A 26,736-nucleotide genomic window follows, 5' to 3' on the forward strand; every position below is an offset into this window, starting at 1 on the left:
ACCACCACCTGGCTGGCATCAAAGCTCCCAAAAGTAATGCTAAGCAGGAAAACACATCAGCAACATTTTTTTGCCTTTCATTTCCTTTTCCACAGCAGGGGTTTGGGCGGACGGGGAGGGGCTGTCGGTGCACAGGAGACAGGCCATGGTCTCACCTCAGCCAGGAAAGAGAAAAATCACAGAGGTAGACAGGGAGTCTCTACTGCAGTCTCCCATGTCTGTAATTTGTCCACAGACTGGACAGAAAGAAGACCAGTGGAGGACACTTTAAACACTCATCAGTGTGTGTTTGTGTTGTAATTAGCAGCAGTGTGTTAAGTCCATCTTGACGGCCCCATTTCTGCAGCCTGTAGCCTTTCAAATATTTAAAGCTAACGTCTGGTGTAAGACAGACATTTGGTCACAGTGCCTGCCTAAAACTTCTGCACATGTCTCCTCCACCTGAAGTTTGCAGGACGATTTAGTTCACAGGACAAAACACCTGAAGACGCATCTTTTAGCTGAAGTAGAGAATCTCTGACCGCTGTCCAGTCGAACCGGTGCGGTTGATCTGTCAGCGTCTCCCGACGTCAGAGTGCACGTGACTGCACTGACTGTCTCTCCTCCGGTCTCGCCTGAAGGCCCCGTGTGTCCTCCCCCCACACACACCATATGCTAAGTGCCGGTGGAAAGCTGTAATTTGTAAATGATTTAACCTTTTAATAGAGAAAAGATGAGGTTGGCTGCAGCTGAGTCCCTGTGGATGTGAAAGCAGGGCAGAAGAATAGGGACTGGAGCCTGTGATTTAGTCATCATTTAACTGAACTGTCCAATTATCAGAGAGCTTCAAGTACTCCAGTAATTCCTCAGCACATGTCAGCGTCAGTGACGGCGTGTCCGTGTGTGTACTCGCATTTGTTGTCGGGGGTGTGAGTCGAGAATAAATGTGTGTGTGTGTGGTTTTCAAAACAAGCTGGTGCCAAGGCTTTAGCTGATAGGCTAATTAAGCTCACCGCAGGGAATAAATGTTTCCTCTCTGCCTGCCATTTGTCACACCTGGCACGGAAATGTCACTAGGAGGAAGACACACACACAAATGCACAGTAGGAAAGCAGCAGAGGCGACAGGGCTCCGGTGTATGAGTGATTGAAAGGAAAAGGGGAAAAGGAAGCAGAAAAAAAAAATGTCAGAAGAAATGACTGAGACGCCGACTTCAGGCGGCTGAAAAAAAAGATTTGACAAATGAAGTAAAATGAATTAAAATAACAGCTGGAATAAAAAACAGCTTATTTCCAACACTGCCGAGCCTCATTACTGCAGAGCCACATCTCTGCTAAATGTGAAAAAATGTAAACGCAAAAAAAATTAAAATATGTAAATGTAAAAATAAAAAAAAACTAAAGGAAAAAAAATGCAGCATGGAGTTAAATTAAAAGCAGTGTCTTTCAGTTCCCAGTTCCAATAAAATATAACGTACTGTGTTGACTCCTCCCAAAGTTTTCACAAAAATCAACAGATTTATTTTATTTTTCGTCTTTGTTACACAACGGCTCCACACTGTTTTTGTCTCCGGCGTCAACACCAACATGAAGTGGTGTTATTTTTACAGACCACGTTCTCCTGAAGCTGTGATAAAAGAACACATTAGTTCAGTTCTAATCTCTCCTCTCTGGGTTCCACCTAATCGACATTTCTTCATTTATTCCTCTCAGGATTTTGGCTTTTTAATGAGGTCACTCCAAATCTCCACCCACACAATATTACCTCCCCCCCTCCCCTCCCAAAAAAACAAAACACATTTTTCTATAGAATGATTGTCTTTTGCTCTCTGTCTGTCTTCTCTTCTTTTTTCCACACGTCAGTTTTGCTCAGTGGGTTATCTTACTAATGATGTGTTCCAGCATTTCCTTCAAAATCCTCCTGCTGCTGCTGCCAGATGCAAATAAGGAGTCATGGTATTAAACAAACAAATATGATCAAATAAAGATGTAGTCTGTCAGCATCCCCCTGGAGGAAAACGTCCATTTGCGATGCAGACGTCGTCTGTCGTGTACTAATGGACATATTACATGCTCTACATGTTACTGTTTGCATACGTGTGATCTTCGGAGCTGGAACAGCTCCTGTGTTTGGAGGCCGTTTGTTGTCGTAGACGTGACGAAGTGTGTAATCTGTGTGTTGCTCCTCATTAGGCGAGGAGCCACGGCTTATCTCCAACCTCGATGGAGACGCCAGGTGATTACTTTTTAACACGGCGCCTGACGAGGCACAATCTTTTACGTGTTTTCCGTCAGCACGGCATTTACTACAAAGTGATTCTTGCTGAGGGGGCCGAACACAGCGCCGAGGTGGAACCTCTCTGGATGCTATTCTCTTTTTACGATCAGTCAGTAGGTGGAGTCCAAGGCACACTGGGTTCACTGTTGGACGTAGACGGGAACATTTGGACTGAGGCGTTGAGCCACTGCTCTGATCTTATTCTTAATGATGATCGTGTTTATCCAGGAAGTTGTCTGTTGTGTCAGCTGTGGTGTGTAAACCCTGGATTTAACACAGTGGTTCCCAAAGTAGGGTGGGGGCAGGGACAGGAGAAGAAAAAGAAAACACTCCATGGCGTCCAGATTCATGGTCTCAGAGAAGAACTACATGAACATAATTGGTGTAATAATGGAGGAGAGTAAAGATAAGGTGACGATGATTTGTTGCCCAGACGTTGGGGAAACTCGGTCCAAAGTTATTTCACGGCAGACGATAGCTTGGTGAAATCAGAAGCTGGTTTGTTGAAACTCCACAGACGCAGGTTCTAATGAAGCTGGTCACCAGCTCAGGGTGGAGTGACGTTTGTGGTGGAGTAGATGTAACTGCTGCTCATTTCTGTGCCGCTTACAACCATAAACAGTTATACGCTCCGATAATGGAAGAGTCTCATCAACTCGTTTTTACAATCAGCGGTCAAACAGTTAACCATCCAATTATCCCCGGCTTTGATTACTACTATTTTTGGTAGCAGTGCCGGTCAGATTAGTCAGATGACAATGGTCAGTCTCAACATTCAGACTGTGGACTGAGGTTTAATGGACAAACGCCGTCCAGTGTTGAGAATTGTCTTTTTAATGACACTAAATTGAGATCAGAAGAGAGAGGAAGGATCACAGAGAAGAACTTTAGCTTTGGTATTTAATGCAGTTGGCTGTGATTATGTCATCTTCTTTTTACAGCCGAGCTGAGCTGCATGGGGAAATCTTCATGTTTCATTAATGAGTGCACTGGTTAATTACCAAATCTCCTGCTGAGGTTTTGTCTATGTTCCTTTTTTTTTTGTTAAACAGACAGAATTCTGTGGAAACCACGTCTCAGCCATGTCCATTCCAAAGAGGGAATATCAGGGGGTGTCAAATATATGGCCTGCAGGCAAAAACCGGCCCGCTAGATGAAAGTGATAAAAAGCACAAACACTTCATGTTTGTACAATTATATTTCATTAAATATGACAATTATATCTCATTAAATATGAATATTTGAATGTACTTATTTGCTGACATGTTTTTATTTATAGGTAATTATGTTATGATGGGACTGTGTTCGGCTCACTTGGCATCTAATCAGGCTGTGTGTGGCCCCTGAACCAAAATGAGTTAGCCACCCCTGGTGTATATAATTATGAAATGGCTCAGACACACAGATGCACACACACACCTGTTAATCCCACACAACCCAAAGATAAATATCAGATTCTTTATTCTGGACGGCCGCTCTGTTTTGCATAATGAGAGACTGTAAAGTGCTCCAGACCAAAGACTCTCAGACCCGGTTCCAGCACAGTCTGACCACCAGCCTCATCAGACTTTCCTACCGCAGCTCTGAACGATTAAAACTACACGGGTGCTCCTTTAAATATCTCCTTGACGATAAACCCTCCTAATGAATTAGAGCTCCGTTATGATGCTACAAGGCCCGTGTGCCGCTAATCTCTGACCTCCTGAGAACGATAAGCCGAGGAGGTCGGCTCTATCTCCACCTCAGTGCAGCCATGGTTACGAGGGCTGAGCTTCAGCCTCCAAGTCTGGTCTGTTCACGGTCATGGCTAAAGCAAATCTCCATAAGAGCAGAAATCATCTTTTCTGTACTGCACGGAGAAGCCGTCCAGCACCAGAGCAGTGCACTAATTATATGTGGTTAGAAGTGGGCTGATTGCTGGTTGTAACGGTTGGACTACGCAGGCACAGATGAGCCAGTCACAGTGGTTCTCTGTGTGGCAAAGAGAAACCAGGCCGGGGCTAAAGTCACTCTGTCTGAGAGGAAACTGTTAAAGAGCTGCACAGAGACTCAACTGTGTGGGTGATGCAACAGGCAGGAGGGAAAGGGGGGGAGGCTCATGTCGGGAACACTGAGGTTCACAGGGTTCAGTTTCACTGTTAATGCAAAGATTGCTTTATATGTGTGTGTTTGGAATGAGGGAGACTTCAGAGGTCAACAAATGTCAGTAAACACCAGCTGCCTGCAGGCGCTGACATTTCACTGTAATGGCCTGAAAGGCCCGCATGTGTAAACTAAGACAATCCCACCAACGCTGCTGCGGACACTGACTTCCTGTCTTCAGTCGGTCCGTAAGTGAAGTCCAGTTTAGGCTGTAAGGAACATTTGGACATCTGGACCAAGGCATGGCACCGTTGGTCCATACCTGCTGAATGCTGAACTCCTTAAGGAGTCACCAGTTGAGAGGCCAGAAATACTACTGCAGTACCACAACTAGGGTTGGGAAAAAATATGAATACACAGAAATATTGCAACATTTTGCTTCATGATTATAGTGGTAAGGTAGGGTGGGTGTATATCCTGATGTATCTCTCTCTCTCTCTCTCTCTCTATATATATATATATATATATATATACATATATATATATATACTGTATATGTCTGGTCTGTAACAGCAACACAAACAAAAAAGGAATCAATTCACTAATAGAACATAAGTCAACACAACTCTGCATCAACTTGACACCGACCAAACAACTGAACACAAGTGCTCATTATATGTCACACATTATAATTAAACTCACACTCATGCATTTGTGCACATCAGTAATCAAGAAAGCACAGATTACCAATGTAGAAAAGACAAAGGAGTTTTCAAACCTCTCCACTCTGGGGCCCTTATATGGAGAGAGTACGCAGTTCCTCACCACAACACTCTCATTTTCGCCTAAACTCAAGGTCAAATCCGTGCTATAGCTCAGGGATCCGTAGTCGTATTGTCGCCGTGTCAACAGGATCTCAAACTAAAGTCCTTGAATCAGAAACAAAAAACATCTTTCTTTCTGTTGCCATGTAAATCTAACTCAAACCCAAAGTGACTGATGGAGTGTACTGCTCACTCATACAGACTCAGACCACATGGGCTTGTCACCGTGTTCAAGCTTCTGCTGCCATAATCACTTTACCATAACAGATGCACAGATTGAGGCATTGTTGGCAAAACACAGAGGCTCTTCCCTGGATTTTAACAACATAAAACAGCTGCACAAATCCAGCAAGACACAGAGAGAGACAGAGAGAAGCAGAGGCTGACGGAGTGATGGCCAGCAGCCATAACCCTCAGCAAATCTGATCTGATTTCCCAGAGGTGAGGATTAAGGTTTCTGATGGAGATTTTAGTCTGAATTTTGAAAAAAAAAATTTTTTTCAACCATGTGTGTGTGTGTGTCCGAGTTAAGCAGAGAAAAGTGTTCATGGCCGTTGTTTGGTATTCAGGGTACATGCTAGTCAGTCCCAGCAGGAGAGAGAACAGTTAGCCAGTCCAGCAGTATTCATTTGTCAGCAAGTCCCAGAAACAAACCTTCAGGGCCCCTGGGAGCTGGAGCAAGGCACTGGCAGCAGCACACAGGGCCTGGAGTGACCCAGCAGGCACTAAGTACACACATCTGAACTCTGATATCACACACACACACACACACACAGAGCCTGTGTTAATATGCATCATTCACACCCCACTCGTACACACTGATAGTGAAAAGTGCGTGACGGAGCCTCATATTTATTTCCGTTCTCTGGCGTCATCATCGCAGCGGTACGACACGGGCGAACACACCGCTGCAGCACAGGGTCAAAGACAGTGCACGTCACGTGGCCTGCGTCCTCTGAATCACTAGGTCTGCTGCAGGCACTGATGCTATGTGGACAGCAACACACACACACACACACACACACATGCACGCTGTGTGATAAGTATCACCTTCAGCGACCTTTGATGTTCAGTGACCCGTGCACTCATTTCCTCACCCTGGCCTACAGTAGTAATAGTGTGTGTATAGTAAAACACACAGTTATTTCAGCGTGTCATTGACTCACACTGATTACCTGAGGGATTCACTCTCACCTTAACCATGACTCCATGATGGCCAACACTTACCTCACAACCTATGAACCCCCACACTGGAGTTCAATCACATGGAGAATTGTTATTGAGAGGAAGACAAACGCCAACAGATGAAGACTGTTACATCATCATTGTGCCAGGTGTAGGTCCATGAACACAACCTTTCTGACTTATGTGGGTTCACATCTGTGAAAGAGTCAGTAAAATGGTTTCATAATATTTAAAATAGAAATAAAAAAAATAGTCTTCAAAAGTCTGAGACATTCATGAATGTCAATTTCCACTGAATTATTACAAAAAAAACTCATAGGTATTTTACTATAAGTTTGGATAAAAAATGTATTTAGTTTATGTCATTTTTTTATTTACTTTATTGTGAGTGGAATGTTATTTTGAAGAAATAATGACTTTGGTCTCTTGTTTTTCAGCGCTTGACTCACAGTTTTCTCTCTCTCTCTCACACACACACACACACACACACACCGTGCTGCTGGTCCTTGGAAGAACGGTCCAACTTAAAACTAGTCCGTGGTGCAGACAAGGTCGAGGACCACTGGACTGTGAGCAGGAGAGGGAAGTGAGAGGCGCGGCGCTGAGAATATCAAAATGTCATTTTTAACTGCATTAAGACACAGGATGGGGAGACGCGGTCATGAACCGCAGACGTAATGAGTAGGTTTTATTTAACACGCAGATATTTTAGAACGCAGCTGAAACCTTCAGATACACCATAAGGACTAAAGAGTACTACATCCAAGGTCAGTGAAGAAGCTTCTGTTCTGAGTTGACTCTAATTGTCCCTTTAGTTCACACTCTTGGACTGAGGAACACTCAGATATGACGATGTGTCAAGTGTTATCTCCAACTGGCCCAGTGGTGATAAGATGAAGAAGCTCAATCCAGCAGAGCGACTGAAGCTGTAATGACCAGGCAGCCAGAACCAAAGAGCGTTTATCCTCAGAGGCCGGAGGAACTCAGAGAGGATTCTGGTTTCTGATCAGAGCCCAGAATAATGGCCTTGATCGCTCTGTGACGAGATGCTGCTCACGATAGGAGATAATAGGATTGGACAGTAGGACAAGGAGGAGACAATGTTGGCAGAATGATGAAGAGTCCAGGGGTTTCCAGTAGATTTTTCTTTAACTTTATTTATTTTCCAAACAGCAGCAAAATTATTTAAAAAGGACAGATAGAATCAGATTGTCTGTTTGTGTGCTAATGCTGTCGACTGTGTCCGACAACTGACATGTTCCAGCCAATTAATCTCCAGTTGATCGTCATCAGGTTCTGACCCCTTTTAGAAAGGGTTCAAATGATGCTTGAGGTCAGAGGTCACTATATTTTCCTTTATCAAATGTTAAACCACATAGCATATTTGGTTTTGTGTAGTAGATGTTTTTCCTTCAAACTGTTGAGTACTATTGAGTGACAATGTAAAAGAAGCCAAGGTCAACTTCCTGTTTGGCTCTAGGAGCCGCAGGAAAAAATAGCTAACCCCCATATTCTCAAAAGAGAAGTTCGTACAGGTGACGTGCATGACACGCACGCAGTCATGAAAAGTGAGACGGTCAGTGAGTGATGTGTTGCACGAGCGCTCAGTGTGGAACCAGCCTGCGGGCCTCTGTGCCACAAATTGCTGGGCTAACTGTGGCATCTGCACCATCTGCTCCAGTTCCACCTGCTGCTGCCACAGCAAACGCCCCGAGTGCAACCAGCATCAGGTTGGAAATGCCAGTAACACACCTCGGCAAGTGCACCGCGACATATTCTCCATGGCATACACTTGGCCTCCATCCAAGCTTAGAAACATGAGCAGAGAAGCTGAACAGCTGAGGCAAGTGTTGAGGCTGCACAGTCGTCCCCAGAAGGCGTCAATTAACAGGTGGACGAAGACGGCGAGAGACTTTTATTACCTTTTAACTGCTGGACCTGATCCCACAGAAACCATGGAAGTGAAGGGATGCGTCAAATTGTGCCACAACAGAGAAGAGTTCAGAGCAGTTTCTCCAGAAGTCGGACGGATACCAGAAATGACCCACAGTCATAAATGTAATTGTTATCATGGACCAAATTTGAGTCCCCGCCCCGGTAACAATATGAACGGAAAAATGACTAAAACAAGATTCTAGTTCGAAAGGTTAGAAAACCAGGTTAATTATTTATATCCTGCCTAAGAGTAAAAGACAGAGACAAGTGGAACTTTGTCTTCAGTTATAGTTCAACTATAGAATCTCTTCAGTACAGTTTTCTGATTACCATATTTTCCTGACTATAAGTCGCACTTTTTCATCCTTCATCCTGCGACTTATACTCAGGTGCGATTAAATGTTAATATGTATAGTTTCACGTTTGTTATTTTCACACCGACAGCCGATAGAGGGCACTCTAGGCTTGTGTACCAGTATCTACTACTCTTTATGTAAGAGTCTTTAAGAGTTTTTTTCATCCTTTGACTGGTACGACTTATACTCCGGAGTGACTTATAGTCTGGAAAATACAGAACTAGGGGTGTGTATTGGCAAGAGTCTGGCAATGTGTATCACGATACAGGGCTACGATACAATATATGGCAATATACTGCAATACTATAGGCCCATTGTGACTCTCGGTGACTCTGCACTGGTGACTATTTTGAAAAGTAGCTAAGCTAGAATTTCTCCACAGCGTTTTCATTTCTGTAGTCAGAACATGACATCATTTTGATCAACACTGGGGAAAAGAGCCGGTCACTAATTCTACACTAATGGTTAATGGAGTCTGTCCTTCACCACAGACTTAATAGTTGGACCTGACTCAGAGTCTGTGAGAGGGAAAAATAGAATCAAAGAAAGAGGTGGAGGCAGGATAATGAATCTTCTTTTCTGGCACTGGACACAGTTCCAGTGAAAATATAGACCTATTCCTTTGATTGTTCCCTCCTCCTTAAAGCAACACACACACACACACACACACTCCCGTGCATCAGAAAAGCAGTTACAAACTCATTACAATCCCCTATTGCTGTTAAATTGCAGTCATTTGTGTCTCTTAGGAAAATAAAGTGAACGTTCAGCCTGCAGACGTGTCCTGGCTCAATTATAACAGTCTCCACCGAATTTCTTCTGGGCAGTTAAGACAATTACGTCTGCGTTCACCGTGCGTCTCCAGAGGACACGCGTATGTACGAGAGGACATTAGCGATCAAAAGGCCGTAATGGTCACAGGTTAAAGTTACGGCTTATACGAGTTCCTACAGGAGTGTCGATGTGCTCTTTAAGTACCAGAGGTCCAACCGCCCTCCATGGTGTGGAACGTCATCATTATATAACAGATCAGTGACGCGCATGTTAAATGTCTGTATCAATGCAGAAATGTCAGGAAATCCAGAGGACTGGCAGATAAAATACATTTTTGTATTTTATCTCTTAGTAAGTGATGGAAAATATCTTAATTAGCAAAAAGTGCCAAAAATATAAATAGGCTCCTTAATGAAAAGTCAACGGGGAGATAAGACCTTGCACTTAATTAAATGTATTTTAAATATAGAGGCAACGCAGATATATAAAAAATTAAGCACAAAGAGCACAAAAGGTTAACAGAGGAAGTGGTAATAAAAATGTGCTTATAAAAAGCTGAGTTTGTCAAAAGAGAGAACTGTAGAAAAATGAGCCCAGAAGTTGGTGAAATACACCTCAATAAAATAAGTAAGTAAGTAAATATTCTAATTTGACAGAAAAAAAAATCAAATTGAACCATAGACTTGACTGGCACATACAGTAAAGGCTGTCCAAAAGGCCATGATTGGCCCCTGATCCAGACCTTGGACATCGTGATATGGTGAATGTAGTTTGTCCACAGATAACCCTGGTGAAACCTCCATGGAATCTCTACTAGGATTACAGTGAAATCACAGTTTCACAGTGTGGAAATGAAGCACGACCTGTCAGCAAACGGACACCAGCTGGGCACACACACACACACACTCACACACACAATCAGCTGTACAGGATCACATCAGAATCCCACAGAGTGGATGAACATGTAGAGGGGCTGCCAAGGAGGGACACAGATTCTCAGCCCAAGAAGATCGGGCTAAAACCCATGTGACTGTTAAAACCCGGAGCATGAAACGCCTTGTTAAACCGTTTTCCACATCACAGATCCTGGTTCCACTTGGCTCAATAACCTCTGACACAACAGCTGAAGCCATGAAGACGGACACACAGTTCCCATCTGACCAGAATCAGGATGTTTGGCTGAGATGGTGGTTTTAACGTGACGTCCACTAAGATCCAGTGTGAACAGCAGACCTGATGTCACAGTGTTCATGGATGCTACAGCAGGCAAGTAGTCAGTCTGTCAATGGAACCGTTTTGCCCTCAGTGAGAGGCAGCCCACTCGCTCAGCTTCCGTCTCCCTCAGCGCAAATCTTCGCTCAGCTTTCCTGTCGCCACCTCAGAAACCAAGTGAAACGAGTGACGTCTTGATCAGCTCCTCCAACTGTTTCTGCATGTTTACCCCCCCGACCCCCCTTCACTATAACAGAATTGTGACGTATGTGTCACTTCAATAATGAAAAAGTTAGAACGCGACTTGAGCGCTCGGACTTCGTGCTGTTTGCAGGTGTGAACTGCAGAAACTGTTGGACTTTAACCGCTACACCCTGCGTCTCAGGTCCAGATGAGAGTTAAAGGTTGGGCTGCGGGAATGGGACGCAGCCCTCTCCACCCTGTGGGACTCATCTGTAGGAGGAAGATAAACTGAGCCTCACATAGAAAGATTGTTTTCCATCAGTGTGCCAGTGTTAGAGGGATTTGACTCCCGGTCCTTAAAAGCCGTGGTGAGCACAGAGAAGGATGTGTTCAAAAATATTAAACCGTCCGAAAAAAAAAAAAGAAAAAGAGTTGAGACATTCAGAGGGAAAAAGAACAGCATTGTTCTTTGTGTGAGCTAGCTCTCTCACACACACACCCGCACGCACACGCACACACACACACACCAATTCAAGTACAGCTAAAGAGTGCTGACACCAATGAGCAGTCAATGATTTTCCTAATGGTTCTCTTTTATAGAAAGGCAACTCTCAGGAGGACGCTTAAATCCCTGAAAGCCACGGGTAAACTCTCTCTCTCTCTCTCCTATTCCTAGACTGTGTGTTAGCAGACACCAGTTTGTTTGCCGTTGGCAAGCAAGATAAAACGACTTCCATGATATTTCGTTGTTTAATTTTGGATTATTGCTAAAAATAAGTAAAATTAATAAATAAATCATTTTTTTGGCCAGTACGTCTGATTTTCTACTTAAATGTCATTCACCGACTTTAATATCTCTCAGTTTTTGCACACATTCAGAACAGACAAACACCAGGACAGACACCGGTGATAAACACAGGTTCTGTCGTTGGTCTTATTTCCTTCAAACTATTATTACAGCATTGACTTCAATAGCTCAGATTTTTTGCCCCCACAGTCACGGAACAGTCTGGAATCACAGCGACACAGGCAGCGGGTGTAGGTGTACTTCCCTCATTTCATTTCATTTTGTTAAAACAGAGAGCAGAACTTTTGCCAAAAAAGATAATAACTTTCAAATATCGACAATAAGGGCTCCCCCCTGCCCCCCCCCCACCCTTCACTCCAGAACCTTTTCATATGTTGTAATTTGCCCAGGCCTCTGAGGCATCGTGTTCAATGAAATGGAATTGAAACGGTAAAGAAGGAGCGAGTGAGCGGCGTGCAGGAGAGGAAGAGGAAATGGAAAAAAAAAGATGTGAAATGACAGCAGTTGAAGAGAAACAAGAGGTGGAAGTGAGAATAAGAAGAGGCTGGGGTCATGTGACGGCTGTAGCTGATGTGCCCATGGCATGATGATGATGATGATGATGCTGATGATGATATTTCGCTGCTGGTTTGAAATCAGAGTGAAGAACGTATTATTATCACGCAGCTCAATTACAGCGTAATTTCTCCCCGGCAGCGACAACCTCTGCAGGGATCCTCATCCAGGCTGATTTGGGAGGCTGTGGTATCATGGAGGACCAGTCAACGACTCAGTGGAGCAGGGAAACATCCCCACTTCAGATGAGAGAGGAGGTGGGAGGAGGGGACGACCAGGGGAGGTGGGAGGAGGAGGAGGAACGGGATATTGGAGAGCGCACAGCGATGGAGAGGGAGAGGAAGCAGACGAGGAGGTGGATGAAGATGACGGCAAGAAATAGAAATGGACAGAAAAGAGAAACAGAAAAAATCAAAAAGTGTGTGGGAGGAGGGAGCGGGGGACTCCCAGTTTCTGCTACAGTACGTGCCCTCAGGCACTGGCCGATCCACTCTGAAGAACCATCACTGAAATCATGACCTTGACCTTAGTGCATACAGAACCACACTGGAACTCAGGACAACCGCTCAGCTGTTACCTGCCGGGTAAATACAGCAGCCTGATGCCCCGCCATATTTACCACAGGCCTGACCACACCATTACTAATGTTACCACTGCTGCCCTGGGCGCGTCTTTAAAGATGCACTGATCAATAGTTTTGATGAAACGACTGGATCAAATCACTGTGAGTTACAGTCGTCGTCCGCTGTGAAGAAACCACAGCTCCTCGCTGCTCTGTCAGCTCTGCAGCTTTTAGACTTTTTTATTAACCCTTTCACCTCCTGCATGTCAGCCGCTGACTTTCCTTAATGTAATAATAACTGGATGAGACTGGACTGCAGTGATTATCGCCGGGGATCACATTTTGAATGTATTGAAGTATCAAAAGAGTTTTTTTTTCTAAATTTTAACCATAAAAAATATCATAGCCATCAGTGCATTTGTATTCTTTTTTTAAAAACTAAAAAATTGAAAAACATTCTGATTGGGGACTGACGTTGTGGTTCACTCCAAACTGACCACAGGTGTGAATGTGTGTGTGAATGATGTTTGATGTTTGTTTCTCGTAATCTCAAATGTTTGAAAGAACAAGAGTTATTTCAAGGAAACATTGACAAACGTGTGTCTCTGTATCGTGGTTAACAAGTCGGTCATGACTCTTCATCAGTGTTTGTGTTTAACGTTTGAAAAGATGGTGTCAGAAACCTAATGGTGTTCCTTGGTGCCAGTTGTTAGAGTTCACAGGGAAACTGTACCAGGACCAGTCCTTGACAGTCGAGTAAGACCACGGACCGGCCTGTGGTGAAGATGCACCAGGACGACTGAAGAACCTGCTGCGGTCACTGCAGTCTTTAACTGTGGACCTGCAGAGGTGGGATTACTGGGCAGATTCACAAAACCTTTGTAGCTCAACCCTGAGTGAGAACTCCAATTTAGAGATGGGTGGTAAAACCAGCTTCATCAAGGTCTTTACATCAGCTTACCTCTAAATCCTCAACTCCACCGACAGAGGAGAAAATTACAAACCCTCACCCTGCATGTGTACGGGCCACTGGACTTTGGCTTTGTTTCCAGGAACAGTCTGCAGAACCGCGCAGACTCTGCCAGCCAGACCTTAGCTTCTTTAACAAGCCTTCAAACCAAACTGGGTTCCCCGCAGGATTACGCCAGGATTTGAGTCGACGTCGGATTTGTTGAAGGGATGAGACGTTTATCTTTTCTTTTCCAACCCAACGTTCATTCCCCCCGCTTTCTTCAGTCTTGCATATCTGTCTCCCTTCCTTCTGCTGGCCTCACTCACCCACTCTCTCTGTCTTTCTTTATCTGCTCACTGTTCGTCTGGACTGCACAGATTCAGCTGCTGCACTAGGAAAGTAAGTCAAATAAAGGAAGTGGAGGAGGAGGAGGAGGAAGAAAACCTCACTGCTGTCATTTCCTCTTCCATCGCTCCGTGGGACTGGAAGGACAAAAATGTTCCCTGACAGGCCTTATCTGTACCCAGCCGAGGTGTCATCACCCCGGCTCTTCACTGCCTCTTCAACCACCACGCACTCCTTCTCCCTTCCTCGTCCCCAACTCTATGTCTTATTAGAGAAACACAATACGTGAGGATTAGTGTTGGGTGTGTGGAGCCGATAGCGGCTCATGCTAAGTGTCATTAGTCCTTGTGGGTGCGATTACATGTCCGCGAGCGTTTGCGTGTGTCACACGTGAATCATCACGTTGCGTGTCAGCGTCGACGCGCTGCAGCCATTTCACAGAAGTGACCAATTTGCCGTATGGTTCCCAACGCTGAGGCTGTCAAGTGTTTTTCACTGTGATGTGACCATTACGCTCGAGAGCCAAACACACTCCACGCTATCTGATGATCGCCTCCATGAGTCTATTTAAGCGGAACGTTGCAGGGGCTACAGCGGGCCGCTGCGGATGCAGTGTGTGATCAAGGCTGACAAATCAGCCACAGAGAGGAAATGTGATGGTTGCAGCCTCAATCTGACCTGTGTGTGTGTGTGTGTGTGTGTGTGTTAGTGCAGCTCCCCGTCATGTTTTACCTCCCACCGTGGCAGCAACGCCATAAAAAGAGAATCCACTTAAACTCCATTACAGCGAAAAACACACACAATATTCTTTTAAATTACAGGTCTCAGCAGAATCTGTGTATCGTAAAGCATTTCCAATAAAAACGCTCTTTTGTTTCTCCACAGCAGAGTGTTCCTCCGCCTGCTATAAATAAAAATTAATGCCAGCCCCAGTTTACTGTTGTTGCCGAAGGTTCTGCTCCGATGGTGAGGTGGTCCTGTCCGGTGTCAGTTCTTATCTCTGTGACACAGAAACATTAGAAATCAATGATGACACACTGATGAGTGTCTCGTTACTCACTCACTGCTAGGTGTGTGTATCGGCAAGAATGTGGCGATAGGATATGTGTAAGGACACGGGGCAACGATACAATATATTGTGATACACTGTGATACTATAGACACGACCTTATGTGTTAAGTTGGGTTTTTTTTAACAATTTAATATAAAAACTATCAGTGTAGTAAACACACGTTGGTGTTCCATGCTCAACATCAGGTTCCTACAATTAGACCAGAGGCATGTTAATTGTTAATAAAACAATCGATACAGTGTAGAATATGGATATGGTATCGTGAAACATTGCGATATTTCAGTGTATTGATATTTTCTTACACCTCGACTCATTGCGGTGTTTAAAGAAGCTAAACACAGTTTACTGAAAGTCAACATGCTGTATTCTTCTGCTTTTCTTTTTTTTTTTTGCTATTTCAATTTGCTATTTTTATAGGGTCCAACAATGGGTTGAATGTGGAGGACAAATACGTAGTTGTGTGTGGTGTGACAGCCGGCGTAGGTGTTAGCGTAGCATAGTTAAATACTCACGACCACCCACAAGCTGAGTTTCACATCACTGGTCTTTAACTATCAATGATAAACATGGACCTTTCAGAGGCCGGTTGAACGACATGACAGTAATCACAGTAATCACATGAACGATGTGTTTGATCACTCAGGGACCTGAAGCTAACTCTCCTGGCTGGGCTGCTAATACAGGAGCAAATAAAATGTGTCAGTCCATGGCTCAGAGCGCACAGCGTAAGATTCTCACTTCCAGGGCGGTGGTTACTAGGCAACAGGTATTACAGGTACATCATTTTATAATTTCAACTGTTGCAGTAGCCATGTGTGTAATGGCAGATTGAACAGTTTTAAAAAGATCCCTGCGTGGTACGTCTAACTGAAAGGGTTTTTCAGACCTATTGTTGTGCAACTAAAATCTGTCTCCTGTTTTTATTGTCATATGTTTGTGATCATTTTAGTGAAGCTGGTTTGGACCAGGCTTTGAAAACAAACACTGAGACATTTAGTATTGTGTTTTTACAATGTGTTTATCTGTAAATGTGCTCAAATGCAGATGCATCACACATCTTTTTTATAAGTTTAATTTTACCAAGAAAAAAATTCCACTTAGAGCGGATGAAAACCTGACCTTTGACCTATGGGAGTTGAAGAAGTCAATTTCCAGAATTATGTCACACCACGTAGATCAGACCATAATTGTTCAGTATGTAATACAAAGAAGCGAACAAAGGTCTGACAGTTTTTATTCTGACAGGAATAATTTAACTCAGACTCAGAGGTTAATAAGTCTGTCTTTGTTCCAAATTGTATTTTCAATCTTTTCAGTCCAAATGAACATAACAGAATTGACTTTTTGACAAATCATACACACGAAAAACGCAATGTACTCAATGTAATCAAAAGCAGGGTCAACTCGCGCAGGCACAAAGGCATTACAAGTCAGAAATAACCCCTACACTGAAAACCAAACACACTGTTGATTTGGTTTTTACTCTTTTAGACAGTACTGCGTTGTCTTGTATACGCATGAGACACTATTAGCCTTGCAAGAAGTAATTACAAACTGTCTGACTGGGGGTAGGTTCAACAAATAATTTCAAATTTAATCTCTAAGGTTCGTCGACCTTACCACAGATGTAGACAATGGGTTTTAATCTCCCGGTGGCCTCCTGCACCGTTACTTAATTCCCATCACATTCTCTTAAAGCCTCACAGTTGTATCTGTTCCTGGGCTTTTATCCGTGTATTTAAACAACCCAGAGAATGAGGGACATTTTATTTAGAGTTCCAGGACAAGTTTAAAGAGAAGCTCGAAGATTATATTCTGTAAATCCGTCCGCTGGGAGATTGGATTCCATTTTTCTCCAGTGGCTGCAGAAACTACTCACTGTCCGGGTTTATTACAGCGGCAACAACATTAACTCTAGATACTTTCACTAGTATTTCAGTTATGGCAGTAAATACTACACATTAGTTTTCCCTTCTTTTTTTAATGTGTTAAGCTGCTCAATGTGATGTTTATCAGTGATGAAACATGATGTAATTCATACAGCAGTTTATACTAATCTGACTCATAACGTAACAGAGTCAAACAAGAGGTCTCTGTGTGTGTGTGGGTGTGTGTGTGTGTTTGCAACCTTTTAGCTGTGCATTAAGGATCCACATGGACTAGACTTCAGATAAAACTCTCTCTCTCTCCCCCTCTCTCCTCCTCTCTCTCTCTGCTAAGCCTCTTACCTATGGGATTATTGGCAAACCGAGGTATTATTTAGCTTCATTCATCTGGAAGATGCGTTATTAATGCGTTGTCGAATGAAACCATCTGTAACAGCAGCCGAGTATGATGGGTTAGGTGTGGGGGAGGGGCATGTGCCCGTGTCTGAGTATGTGTGTAAGTGAGAGAGAGAGAGAGCGGGCCTAATGCAGCCCTAATTAGCAGTGAGAGAGTGATTAGTTTGAATAAGATGTATCAGGGCGAGATGTAGTTTTGATCTTTGATTTCACAGTTTTACTGATGAGGTACACAAGGCAGCAAGCCGAACACACACACACACGAAAACACGGACTACAATCAAAGACATGCAGACGTTCACACAGTCTAGCAAAGAAGTCGTATTTTTGTGTCTTTGTTGAGTGATTGCCAGGATCCAGCCGATGAGTGTGAATCTGAAAATCAAATGATGAGAGTTTGGCAGATGAATAATCAAAAAAAAGATCTTAAACATATACTGAAAAAATAAAGAGTTTGCCTTTGATGATAACCACAGTGATGAGATGTGTAAAAGTTTTGCAAAAATGGCTAAAGGTTAGCTCAGAAGCAGTAAAAGAAAAACCAAATTATGCCAATAATAGTTAAATTCAGACAAAAAATTGAACAGATCTATTCCAACAAAATCAGGAAGATTTTGCAGAACTGATAGGAAGGATTAAAAACATGGTGAAAAGCCATTTTTAAAACACCTTAAAGACTGTATGTCTGTTCACCCTGTTGGACGTACGTATCTGTCAGACAGAAGTCAGAGAAGTACGTGAGCCTTGTTCATGTGTACATGCAGTATTTCTTACATCCTGACACCTGTGAACACAGGACTAACAGTCAGCGGAATCTGCTGCCTCGGCTGTAAACACACGACATGGACACATGGAAACCACAGTGAAGAGGCCGCGGTGCATTTAACACCTGTGAGAGAAGAGGCTGTCCATCATAGAGGTCTGTCTGTGATGGCTGGGCTGCCATAGTTACGCTAAACTTTCTCTCAGCAGGCCTAAACATAGTCTGAAGGTTTAGGATTCCAGCCTTCCTAGTCTTCTGCTAGTCCAGGTCCGGGTCATGTGGGGAGTATTCCTAGCACAGAAGCTCATTCTTTCGGATCCCCAAGTCTGAGTATTCCCCAAGTATTCCAGATGTTCTTTCAGTCTTTCAGGATCTACATGTGAAGGTAGGAACATAGGCGGAACTTTCATTCAGAACGTTTTATTTTACAGCTACTGTAAATGAAATAAACACAGTAGCTATAATTGGTGAAAAATGTACACACTTTGAAATGTTAGCAAAATCTAAAGGTTAGCATTTGAACACCTAGAAATGTTATCTCAGATACAACAAAAAGTACAAGTAAGCATTTGTCACTAAAGCTTTTGTTGACAAACGGCTAAAAGTTAGCCGTAAATACCAAAACGTAGCCATTACATTTTCAACTAAGACCAAACATGACTGATAATAAACCATCGTCAAACATCGTCACGTTTCCCAAATATAGATGAAAGTAGGTCAAAGGTCAACTGACAGAAATGAAAAAAAAAAAAACACCAACTAAATGTTAGCCAAATCTGTCGAAACCTAGACCAAGGACAACATAATTTAGCACTAAGTTTGCCTAAATCTAGCCAAATCATATTTGTTCCAGAAAATAGCTAAGAGTTAGCGCCAAGATGGAGCCAACGCCAGTGTAAAGAAATATTTTCTCGGCCTCAAAATGATTTTTTTATATACAAAAGAATCTCTAAATAAAAAAGTGTTTGTCATTTCCTTTTTGTGTGCATCTCTCTCTCAGTTCACACATTCATCCTTCCTCCCTCTGATCTGAGTCCATTTCCATCTCTCTCTGGGATAAACAACACATTAGCAAAGAGCCAGTGTGTGTGTGTGTGTGTGTCTGTGTGTGCATGATCACAGCAGATGAACCGACGGACAGACTGTTCCTAAATTTACCCTCATTACTGGTTTTACGGAGTCAAACTTTATTGATGTAATGATTTGGACGGTGGAAATCTAAAATCACAAAGAGCATTTCCTCTGTGGCCCTGCTCTGTAATTATGAATGTCCCCATGTCTGTTTAAAGCAAAATAGCTCACACTCCAACATGAGTTACTTTGGGAGAGTGCCAATTTAAACACCAATTACCAGAGCTAAAGTGGCTGCGCTGCAGCACAAAAACCCAGCACTGACAGTGAGTGGCACATAAAATGACAGGGGGAAAAAAGTTCACGCGAAAAAAGGTGCTGATTTTTCTTCCTGCAAAGTGAATAAAAAGATGTCCAGGGAGTGGATTTGACAACATGGCAGAGACGGAAGAAACAGACGATTAAAACTGACACAACTGCATGAGCAGCGTGTTGTTCTACTGCCTTGGTGAAATGTGAGGAAATCGACGCTAATTTAACCAATGACTGCTTGTACACATACAACAGCAGAACATGAGTGATTTACCCAGGGACACATCGGCATGAAGATTAGACCAGGCTGGATTTGAACCTCAAACATGATCTATAGTGGTTTCAGCTACAAATATGAACTTATGTGGCTGTATTAATGTTTGGCTGTTTCCCTTCATTTACACTGAGTGGCCTGTGTGTGTGTGTGTGTGACTCAGTGATGTGATCCTGGACACACTGGGATGAATCACATTGCTGTTGTTCTAGGTGGGGGTGGGGGAGGGGGGGGGCACAGTCTGGTATCAACAATGGATTTCCAGCAAAGCTCTTAAATACAAAACACATGATGTGAAGTACACTGTTACTTCAACCTTCTTTTTTTTTTTTCAGCTGAATTTCGACACTGATCCCAGCAGGACTGCACTCACTTTGTCATGTTCTTTGATTTTTATGGCATTTTCATGTTAATTCTGAGACTTAACTGTAATAAAATGACTCTTGGTAAGAGTTAAGCATCATTAATGACAGATTTGAAATGGCATGTGACAAACCACACAGGGCTGCTGAGACAGAAGTCGTAGACCAGTGCTGTCACTTTAAGATTTTTTTTTTTTTAATTCAAAATGATGAGGAAAAACAAAATCTTATTCCAGTTTTAAATCCTGCTCAGGTTGACCTCAGACTGTGTGACGTAGTTACATAATAAGGCTAAGATCTTATTAGCGTCCCAGTGAAACCTGCTGTTTACGAGCTGGAAAAAACAGCAGTAATGCTGATTTTCTTTTTCTCCAGGAAGTGACTCCTCCCTCACCTGATGACTGTTGGCTCCTAACACAGACAATTAATTTGTTGTGCGTTAACACCGTTTTTTCAAAATGATTTCTTTTATTACCGTAAACGTCTGTTCCTCACTGACTTTTATTTTGTAGAAGTCGATTGCTTACTGCTGTGGCGCTTACAAGAACGGGAAAAGGAGAGAATTGACCTTTTGCAAAACCCCGCCTCCAAGCCGTAATTGTCCAATCATACATCCTAGCAACCATTACCATGTAAACAAGGTCCTTCAAGCTGGACCTCTGACAAACAAAATGCTGAAGCGATGTGTCCACCTGGTGAACTGATTTAAGTCAGAAGAAGCATTGGCTTGGCTGTTTTGGAAATACTGTAGGATGGTAGTTTATTCATCAACGAGAGGAAAATATTCAGTCGACACAGCAGAAATGTACAGACATTTATGTTTCTCTGAACACCACGATGCAACACTCCCAGTTTTCCCTCTGATGTCCAGTTACGCTAACAGCTGACTGCCGGTCTAAACACCAGTGTAATCCAGTTTAAACATGGACTCTACAGACTGGTCCCCTGCACTTTTCTTGTGCTTCACCTCAGTCAGGGACGTTTGGGACTGAACATAGACTGGTGACGCTGCTCCCTGTTGCCTCAGTATTAGACAAAAACTGTCTAATGAACCAAACCTCTCCGACCCCTCACGGGTCGTGGACCCCTGTTAAAGACCTCTAAACTAAAGTATGCTGCCTTTTAATCAGAGCATTGTTGGGGGATAATTAATGGCTCAGTGTCGGCCCAGCAGGATCATATCTGCTGCTGCTGTTTCACGGGAACATTACCTGACACGTGGCAAAAAGCCATAACCAACAACTCACTGGGTTCTGGAACCAGTTCACAGAACCATTCAGGGATCCCCCTGCACAATTTGCTTCTGCAATAATTTTTTTTCTAAGGGCAAAAATATACAAGACGTTTTTTGAGGGTTTTTTTTTTTAGTAAAAATATCTCCTGACAGTTGTGTCTATAAATGAGGTCTGCAGCTGATCCAACTGTGCCACGGAGGGGGGAAAAGAGCAGGAGAGAGGTGACGTCAAATATTCTGTGGTTTCAAGTTGTAATGAAGCTAATGTAGCGTCACCCTGCTGTGGAAACATGTAGAAAGAAGAGTGAGGTGGAGGTGGAGGTGGAGGCACTCCTACAGATGACTCCTGAAGTCATCATCTTCCACATACTGTAGGAAAAGATGAGGAGAAGCCGGTGCTGGGGGAAAGTGGACATCAGGCCTTGTGTTTCATGTACGTCCATGACTAACGAGGAGGGGGGGAGTCTTTAACAACATGTGTGAGCTGGACGCCCGCTGGGCATCATGACAGTACATGACTACTGTGGCAAACGGAAAGAAAGCGCTGACGACCAGATGTGGAGCTGAGAGGCAGACGCTCTGTGAGACCTGACGCCTGCTGAAGCTAAAGCCTTTAACCACAGCTCACAGGAGACACGTTTTCATCTCCATCAGCAGGAGCCCCCAGATAAACACCAACTATTCACACCACTATAGCTGTTTGTGACGTACGAGGGTGTAATATTCAGATTATATCATTTCCAAACCTGTCTGATGATAGTGACTAAAACCAGTTCAGACTGGTCTCTGTCTCCAACAGCTTTGACCAGTTTTATCATTAGATCTTTGTGAAGTGTTGAGCTGTGTTAAGTATTAGGAGATAACCAAGGGTTAGCTTAAAATGGTTCAAAGTTGAACTAAACAAAAACAGGCTAAAAAATACCAATAATTCCAATAGATCAAAGCCTAGAAGGACCTCGAAAACCTGAAACACTCAGACAAGAAACATAACCAGTGGCGTTTCTATGTTTTAACAAACGTAGACCTAACACCATTAGTATCAATACGCTAACGGCAACGGTCCAACAACAAGCTGTGTTGTCTTTTACTGGACGACCAGAGGGGGAAAAAAATGTCTTCATCTCTTCACTGCCATTTCCTCAAAAGGCACAACAGGAGACGTCCTCTAATGACAGCCAGCGCTCCTGCCTGCTGCAGCGACACATCCTGAGCCGTGCATAATGATTCCATTCCAAACAAGACGCCATGTAGAAGTACTGCTGTTGTCACTGCTGCGGCCTCTGGCTCACTCTGTTCTGGAAGTGCTGCCCCTGCCGCTCTCAGTCGTGGAGCCTCGTATAGAGCATCAGTCAGTGCTTATGTTTCAGCCTGAGGCTGGACTCTCGTCTCTGCCCCGCCAAGCTGCACACACACACATACACACACACGCACGCACACACAAAGGAGAGGAGGAATGCAAATGTGGGGCTTAACCAGTTGAGGGGACATATGTGGCCGAGGGCAACTAGTTGAATGTTAAGAGTCTGGGGGCTGAAGAGACTATGACCGACCAGCAGCAGGCAGCTGATTGGCTGTTTCACTGACTGTTGTACAGGTGGTGTATAAAGTACTTTGAGTCCATAGTGAGGATAGATGTTCTCCTGGATCCTCTGGGGGGCAGCCTAGCTGATGTCAGTAGTTATTTCTAAAGACTGGAGCAAGGAGATTTCATTGGAGTTCTTGTTCCTTCCTGAAGCCTGGGTTCAAATCCAGTGTGCCTGTGCTGGGTGTGTACATTCACTAAAGACTCCCAGATTCTCATTCTCAACAACTGCACCTACAGATTGATAAAAAAAAATGTCCCTGAGACCAAGGGTTGGGCCAATGAGGAGCACACCCATGAAAGATGATAGGGTATCGAACACCAAGCCTGATACTGCTTATCCTTACCAAGGTTGAATCAGGAGAGTAAAGTAGAAGGTGTAACAGGAAACACACATCCTGAATAGGATTGAACCAATAACATGCCAGAAGTGACAAGATTTTCTTCTAACAACTCTATTTGAAACATTTTGTTCCATTTTGTTGTGTTTGTTTTTTTTTTCATCTTTTGGTGTTGGGGTCGATTCCAGCAGCGATCCGATGGAATCACAGAACCAAAGTTTTCCAAATGATATCATCATAGTACTACAGTTTTTCAACGTTTCCCTTTTTCCCTTTTCCCTCTGAAATTTTTGTCAAATCTAATATTTAAATGTTATCATGTGCCATATCCTATTTTTTTTTTCTAATGAAATATTTCAGTATATAAAATATTTTAAAACATTTTGCCATTTTTATCCGTGTGTATTATTCAAATGTCTCTCATTGGCTACATTTCAATAGCCAGTGTTTTACAAATATTTCCCGTCTCATTAAGGTAAATAATCTGCTCCTCTAACACTAACAATTATCATCCTTCCTTGTCCGACTAAATTACTGTCTTCTTCTTCTTCCCTCCTTGTGCCTCTCTTCACCCTCTCAATTGCCCCATGGGGATAAATATGTTTTTGTGAATCTAAATCTTCAGGGGTCACTGCCAAGGGATAAATCAGGATAATAATAGTAATCAGGTCAGAAAGGTTTGTGGTGCTAAAGAAAAAGGCTTGGTACAACACAAGGTACTATTATATTGAAGTACTCCCATTCCACTCCCCAACAGCTACTACTGTCATGAGGGACCATTACTGCGATATTACACTGATACTTCATACAAAGATTCTCCAGGTGACAAAGACGGGACAAATGTCTCAAATAAAACCTGCCCTTGGAATGACTTTGCTCTGTGTTGATGCCAGCAGGTGGGGCCAGCGGGTCCTGGCAGATGAAGTGACCCGACTGAGTGACTTCAGAATCTGCAGAGAAGAGAAATGATAGGAAGGGTGGGGCGGGGGGAGCAGGACCACCGCGTATCAAACTACATCGCGGCTGGTTATCTGCTGGTAGCACGGCGGCTGCAGAGGAGCGTGGACCGTACGTGAGTGGCTGGCAGCGGGTGGAGGGAAAATGCTGCACACTTGCCAAGAACAACTGACTCCAAAATCTGCGGGGCGGTCCGAGCTCTTGGAGAACCAAGACCGGCCAGCAACTCAAATTTGGAGAATTTTAATTCCCAACCTCAGGTTGTGAAAATTAATCACATGCTGTACAGAAGCACTGTAGAAATACAAAAACTGACTCAGTGTTCAAACCTTGCAGGCAAAGAGGGCCAGCTCAGTGGAGACTGCAAATAAACATTTGGACATTTGGTAGGAATTTATTCCAGCTTCCAACACTGCAAACCATGAGTTCCTGAGTCTGTGAATGGACAGTCCCACTGGTTGAATGTAATTTAATTGATTCATTTTGTGTGTGTGTGTGTCCTGACCATTGACTCTGTATAAGAAATGGACATAGATTTTCCTAGTGCAGGTTCTGTTTGTAGAGTGGATAGCACTCTAGTTCTCCACGCTGGTTTTCAGAAGTAGTTCAGGGTTTGACTAAACACAAGTCTCAAACTTAAACCATCTGTGGTCTGCGGAACTAAAAACTCTTTGAATATTCCTATGGGGTTTTTTTTTCAACTCTAATGTCTGCTGCAACATACCTGACATTTTGTTTAGTGTTGCAGATAATTTGCCCGCAATCCTGCAAATTAGTCAGTACATCTTCAAATCCCGAGCAACGGCGCCATCAACTGGCTGAAACTGTTAAGTAGAGCCTATGTAAACAATGACAAGTTCCGATCCTGAAATGTTGTCATTTTTTACAGTGTGTTGTATAAATGTCCCTGCGGCCGTCGTCTCCTGCATTTAGCCATGGAACTGTTGGCTGTAGCTGACGGCTGCTGGAGAAGACAGATCAAATTTAGACAGAGATCCAGTAAAATAGTAAACGTGTGTGGACTAACAAACCCCATCATCCAGTAGGAGACTGGAAACGTAACAAAAACAGTAAACTCTTCAAACCAACAATATGATGTTCAGCAATGACAGGTCATCACAGGCTGTGTTTACGTTACATCTAATGAACACCATTGGATAATTGAAATATTTGATCACTACGACTACGAAATGCGTAAGAAGTAGCCTTTGGGTTTTTGCTGGGAGTGGACTGTGAACTATAGATGATTTGGTCCAGTTCTTACGTAACATCTACAGATCTGACCTTTCTCTGCACTTTCAGTTTCCCTGACCAATTTACCTGGGGCAACTGTAGGAGTGAAATGTTGGTGGTTCAATTTCAGAGTTGAGCAGTCTGTGTGTTGTTATGTCTCCGGACCAGACACTTAACCCCTGAGTTGCCCACTACACCCAGCCGTACAGGAAGGTTACAGTCTCTGTCCTTCTGTACCAGTGTCTGGATGAATTCAAACCCACGTATACAGGTTCAATCAGAGACGTGAAAAACACAAGTGACAAAAACAACTGTGTAACGCATGACATTCTGATCAACTGTACGTCCAGGCAGTCGAAAAAAAGCAAAAACAACCTTGCAGAAATAATATACACATCAACTTGTGATTCTGTATGACTCAGAGCATCCACACTACAGACCATGAGAGGTGAGCTGTTCAAATATCTCCACAGAAACATCCAGAGGAGGAGGAAGACTGTACCCTGCTGTGACCTGCTCTCACTTCACATTCACACTGGTGAGTGTATAAAACAAACTATGTGAGTGTGTGTGTGTGTGTGTGCGCGCAGTAGCCTTCATCTCAGTGTCAGCTCATCCAGAATCAGCCTCGGAGCCTCCAGCTGAGGATGCCCGTCTCCCAGCAGAATCATCACGGGGGAAAACAAACGCTCTCCCAGCATCTAACCTACGACCACCCGTTCATTCAGATGCAAGGCCGTGCTCTGACTGACAGACCTGGGGGTGTGTTGACCTGTTTGTCAGCCACCATCACCACCCTCTCTCTTCTGTAAAAATATGAAATGATGAAGACAGCGGCATCTGCCTGCCTGCGTCTCTTACCGGCTGCTGTATGTGTCGAGCTGCCCCCCTGCCAGCCGGAGGAAGATGCTGCCTCTTGGCTCCGCGCTGGAAATAGTCGATGCCAGCGGCGGCGGCAGCGGCGGCAGCAGCGGCAGAGGAGGAAGAGGAGGAGACGGAGGAAGATGAGGCAGAAGCAGCTTTGCTGCCCGACAGCCGGTCCCTCTTCTCCCGCACGCTGGAGCCTCCGTCCTCGCCGGAGTCGAGGCTGCTGAAGTTCCACACAATGAGCGTCTGCACCAGCAGCACCGTCAGCGCCGCGATCAGGGCGGAGCGGGAGCGGCGGGGGGGCCTCCGCGCGCACCAGCCCCCCACCCCCCTCTCCACACCGGGGGAGCGGGGGGG

At 43.9% G+C, this 26,736-nt stretch overlaps 1 protein-coding gene across 1 annotated transcript in view; it reads right to left on the reverse strand.

Annotated features, from left to right (window-relative positions):
• xylt1 (xylosyltransferase I) overlaps positions 1-26,736 on the reverse strand; it is a 71,308-nt gene that overhangs the window by 44,403 nt on the left and 169 nt on the right. Inside the window, exon 2 of the mRNA XM_025058488.1 lies at positions 26,374-26,710. Within this exon, the coding sequence (XP_024914256.1) occupies positions 26,374-26,710 (337 nt within the window). The remainder of the gene's footprint in view (positions 1-26,373; positions 26,711-26,736) is intronic.

This window comes from Cynoglossus semilaevis, chromosome 9 (assembly GCF_000523025.1).
Source record: "Cynoglossus semilaevis isolate Cse_v1.0 chromosome 9, Cse_v1.0, whole genome shotgun sequence".
Lineage (NCBI taxonomy): Eukaryota > Metazoa > Chordata > Actinopteri > Pleuronectiformes > Cynoglossidae > Cynoglossus > Cynoglossus semilaevis.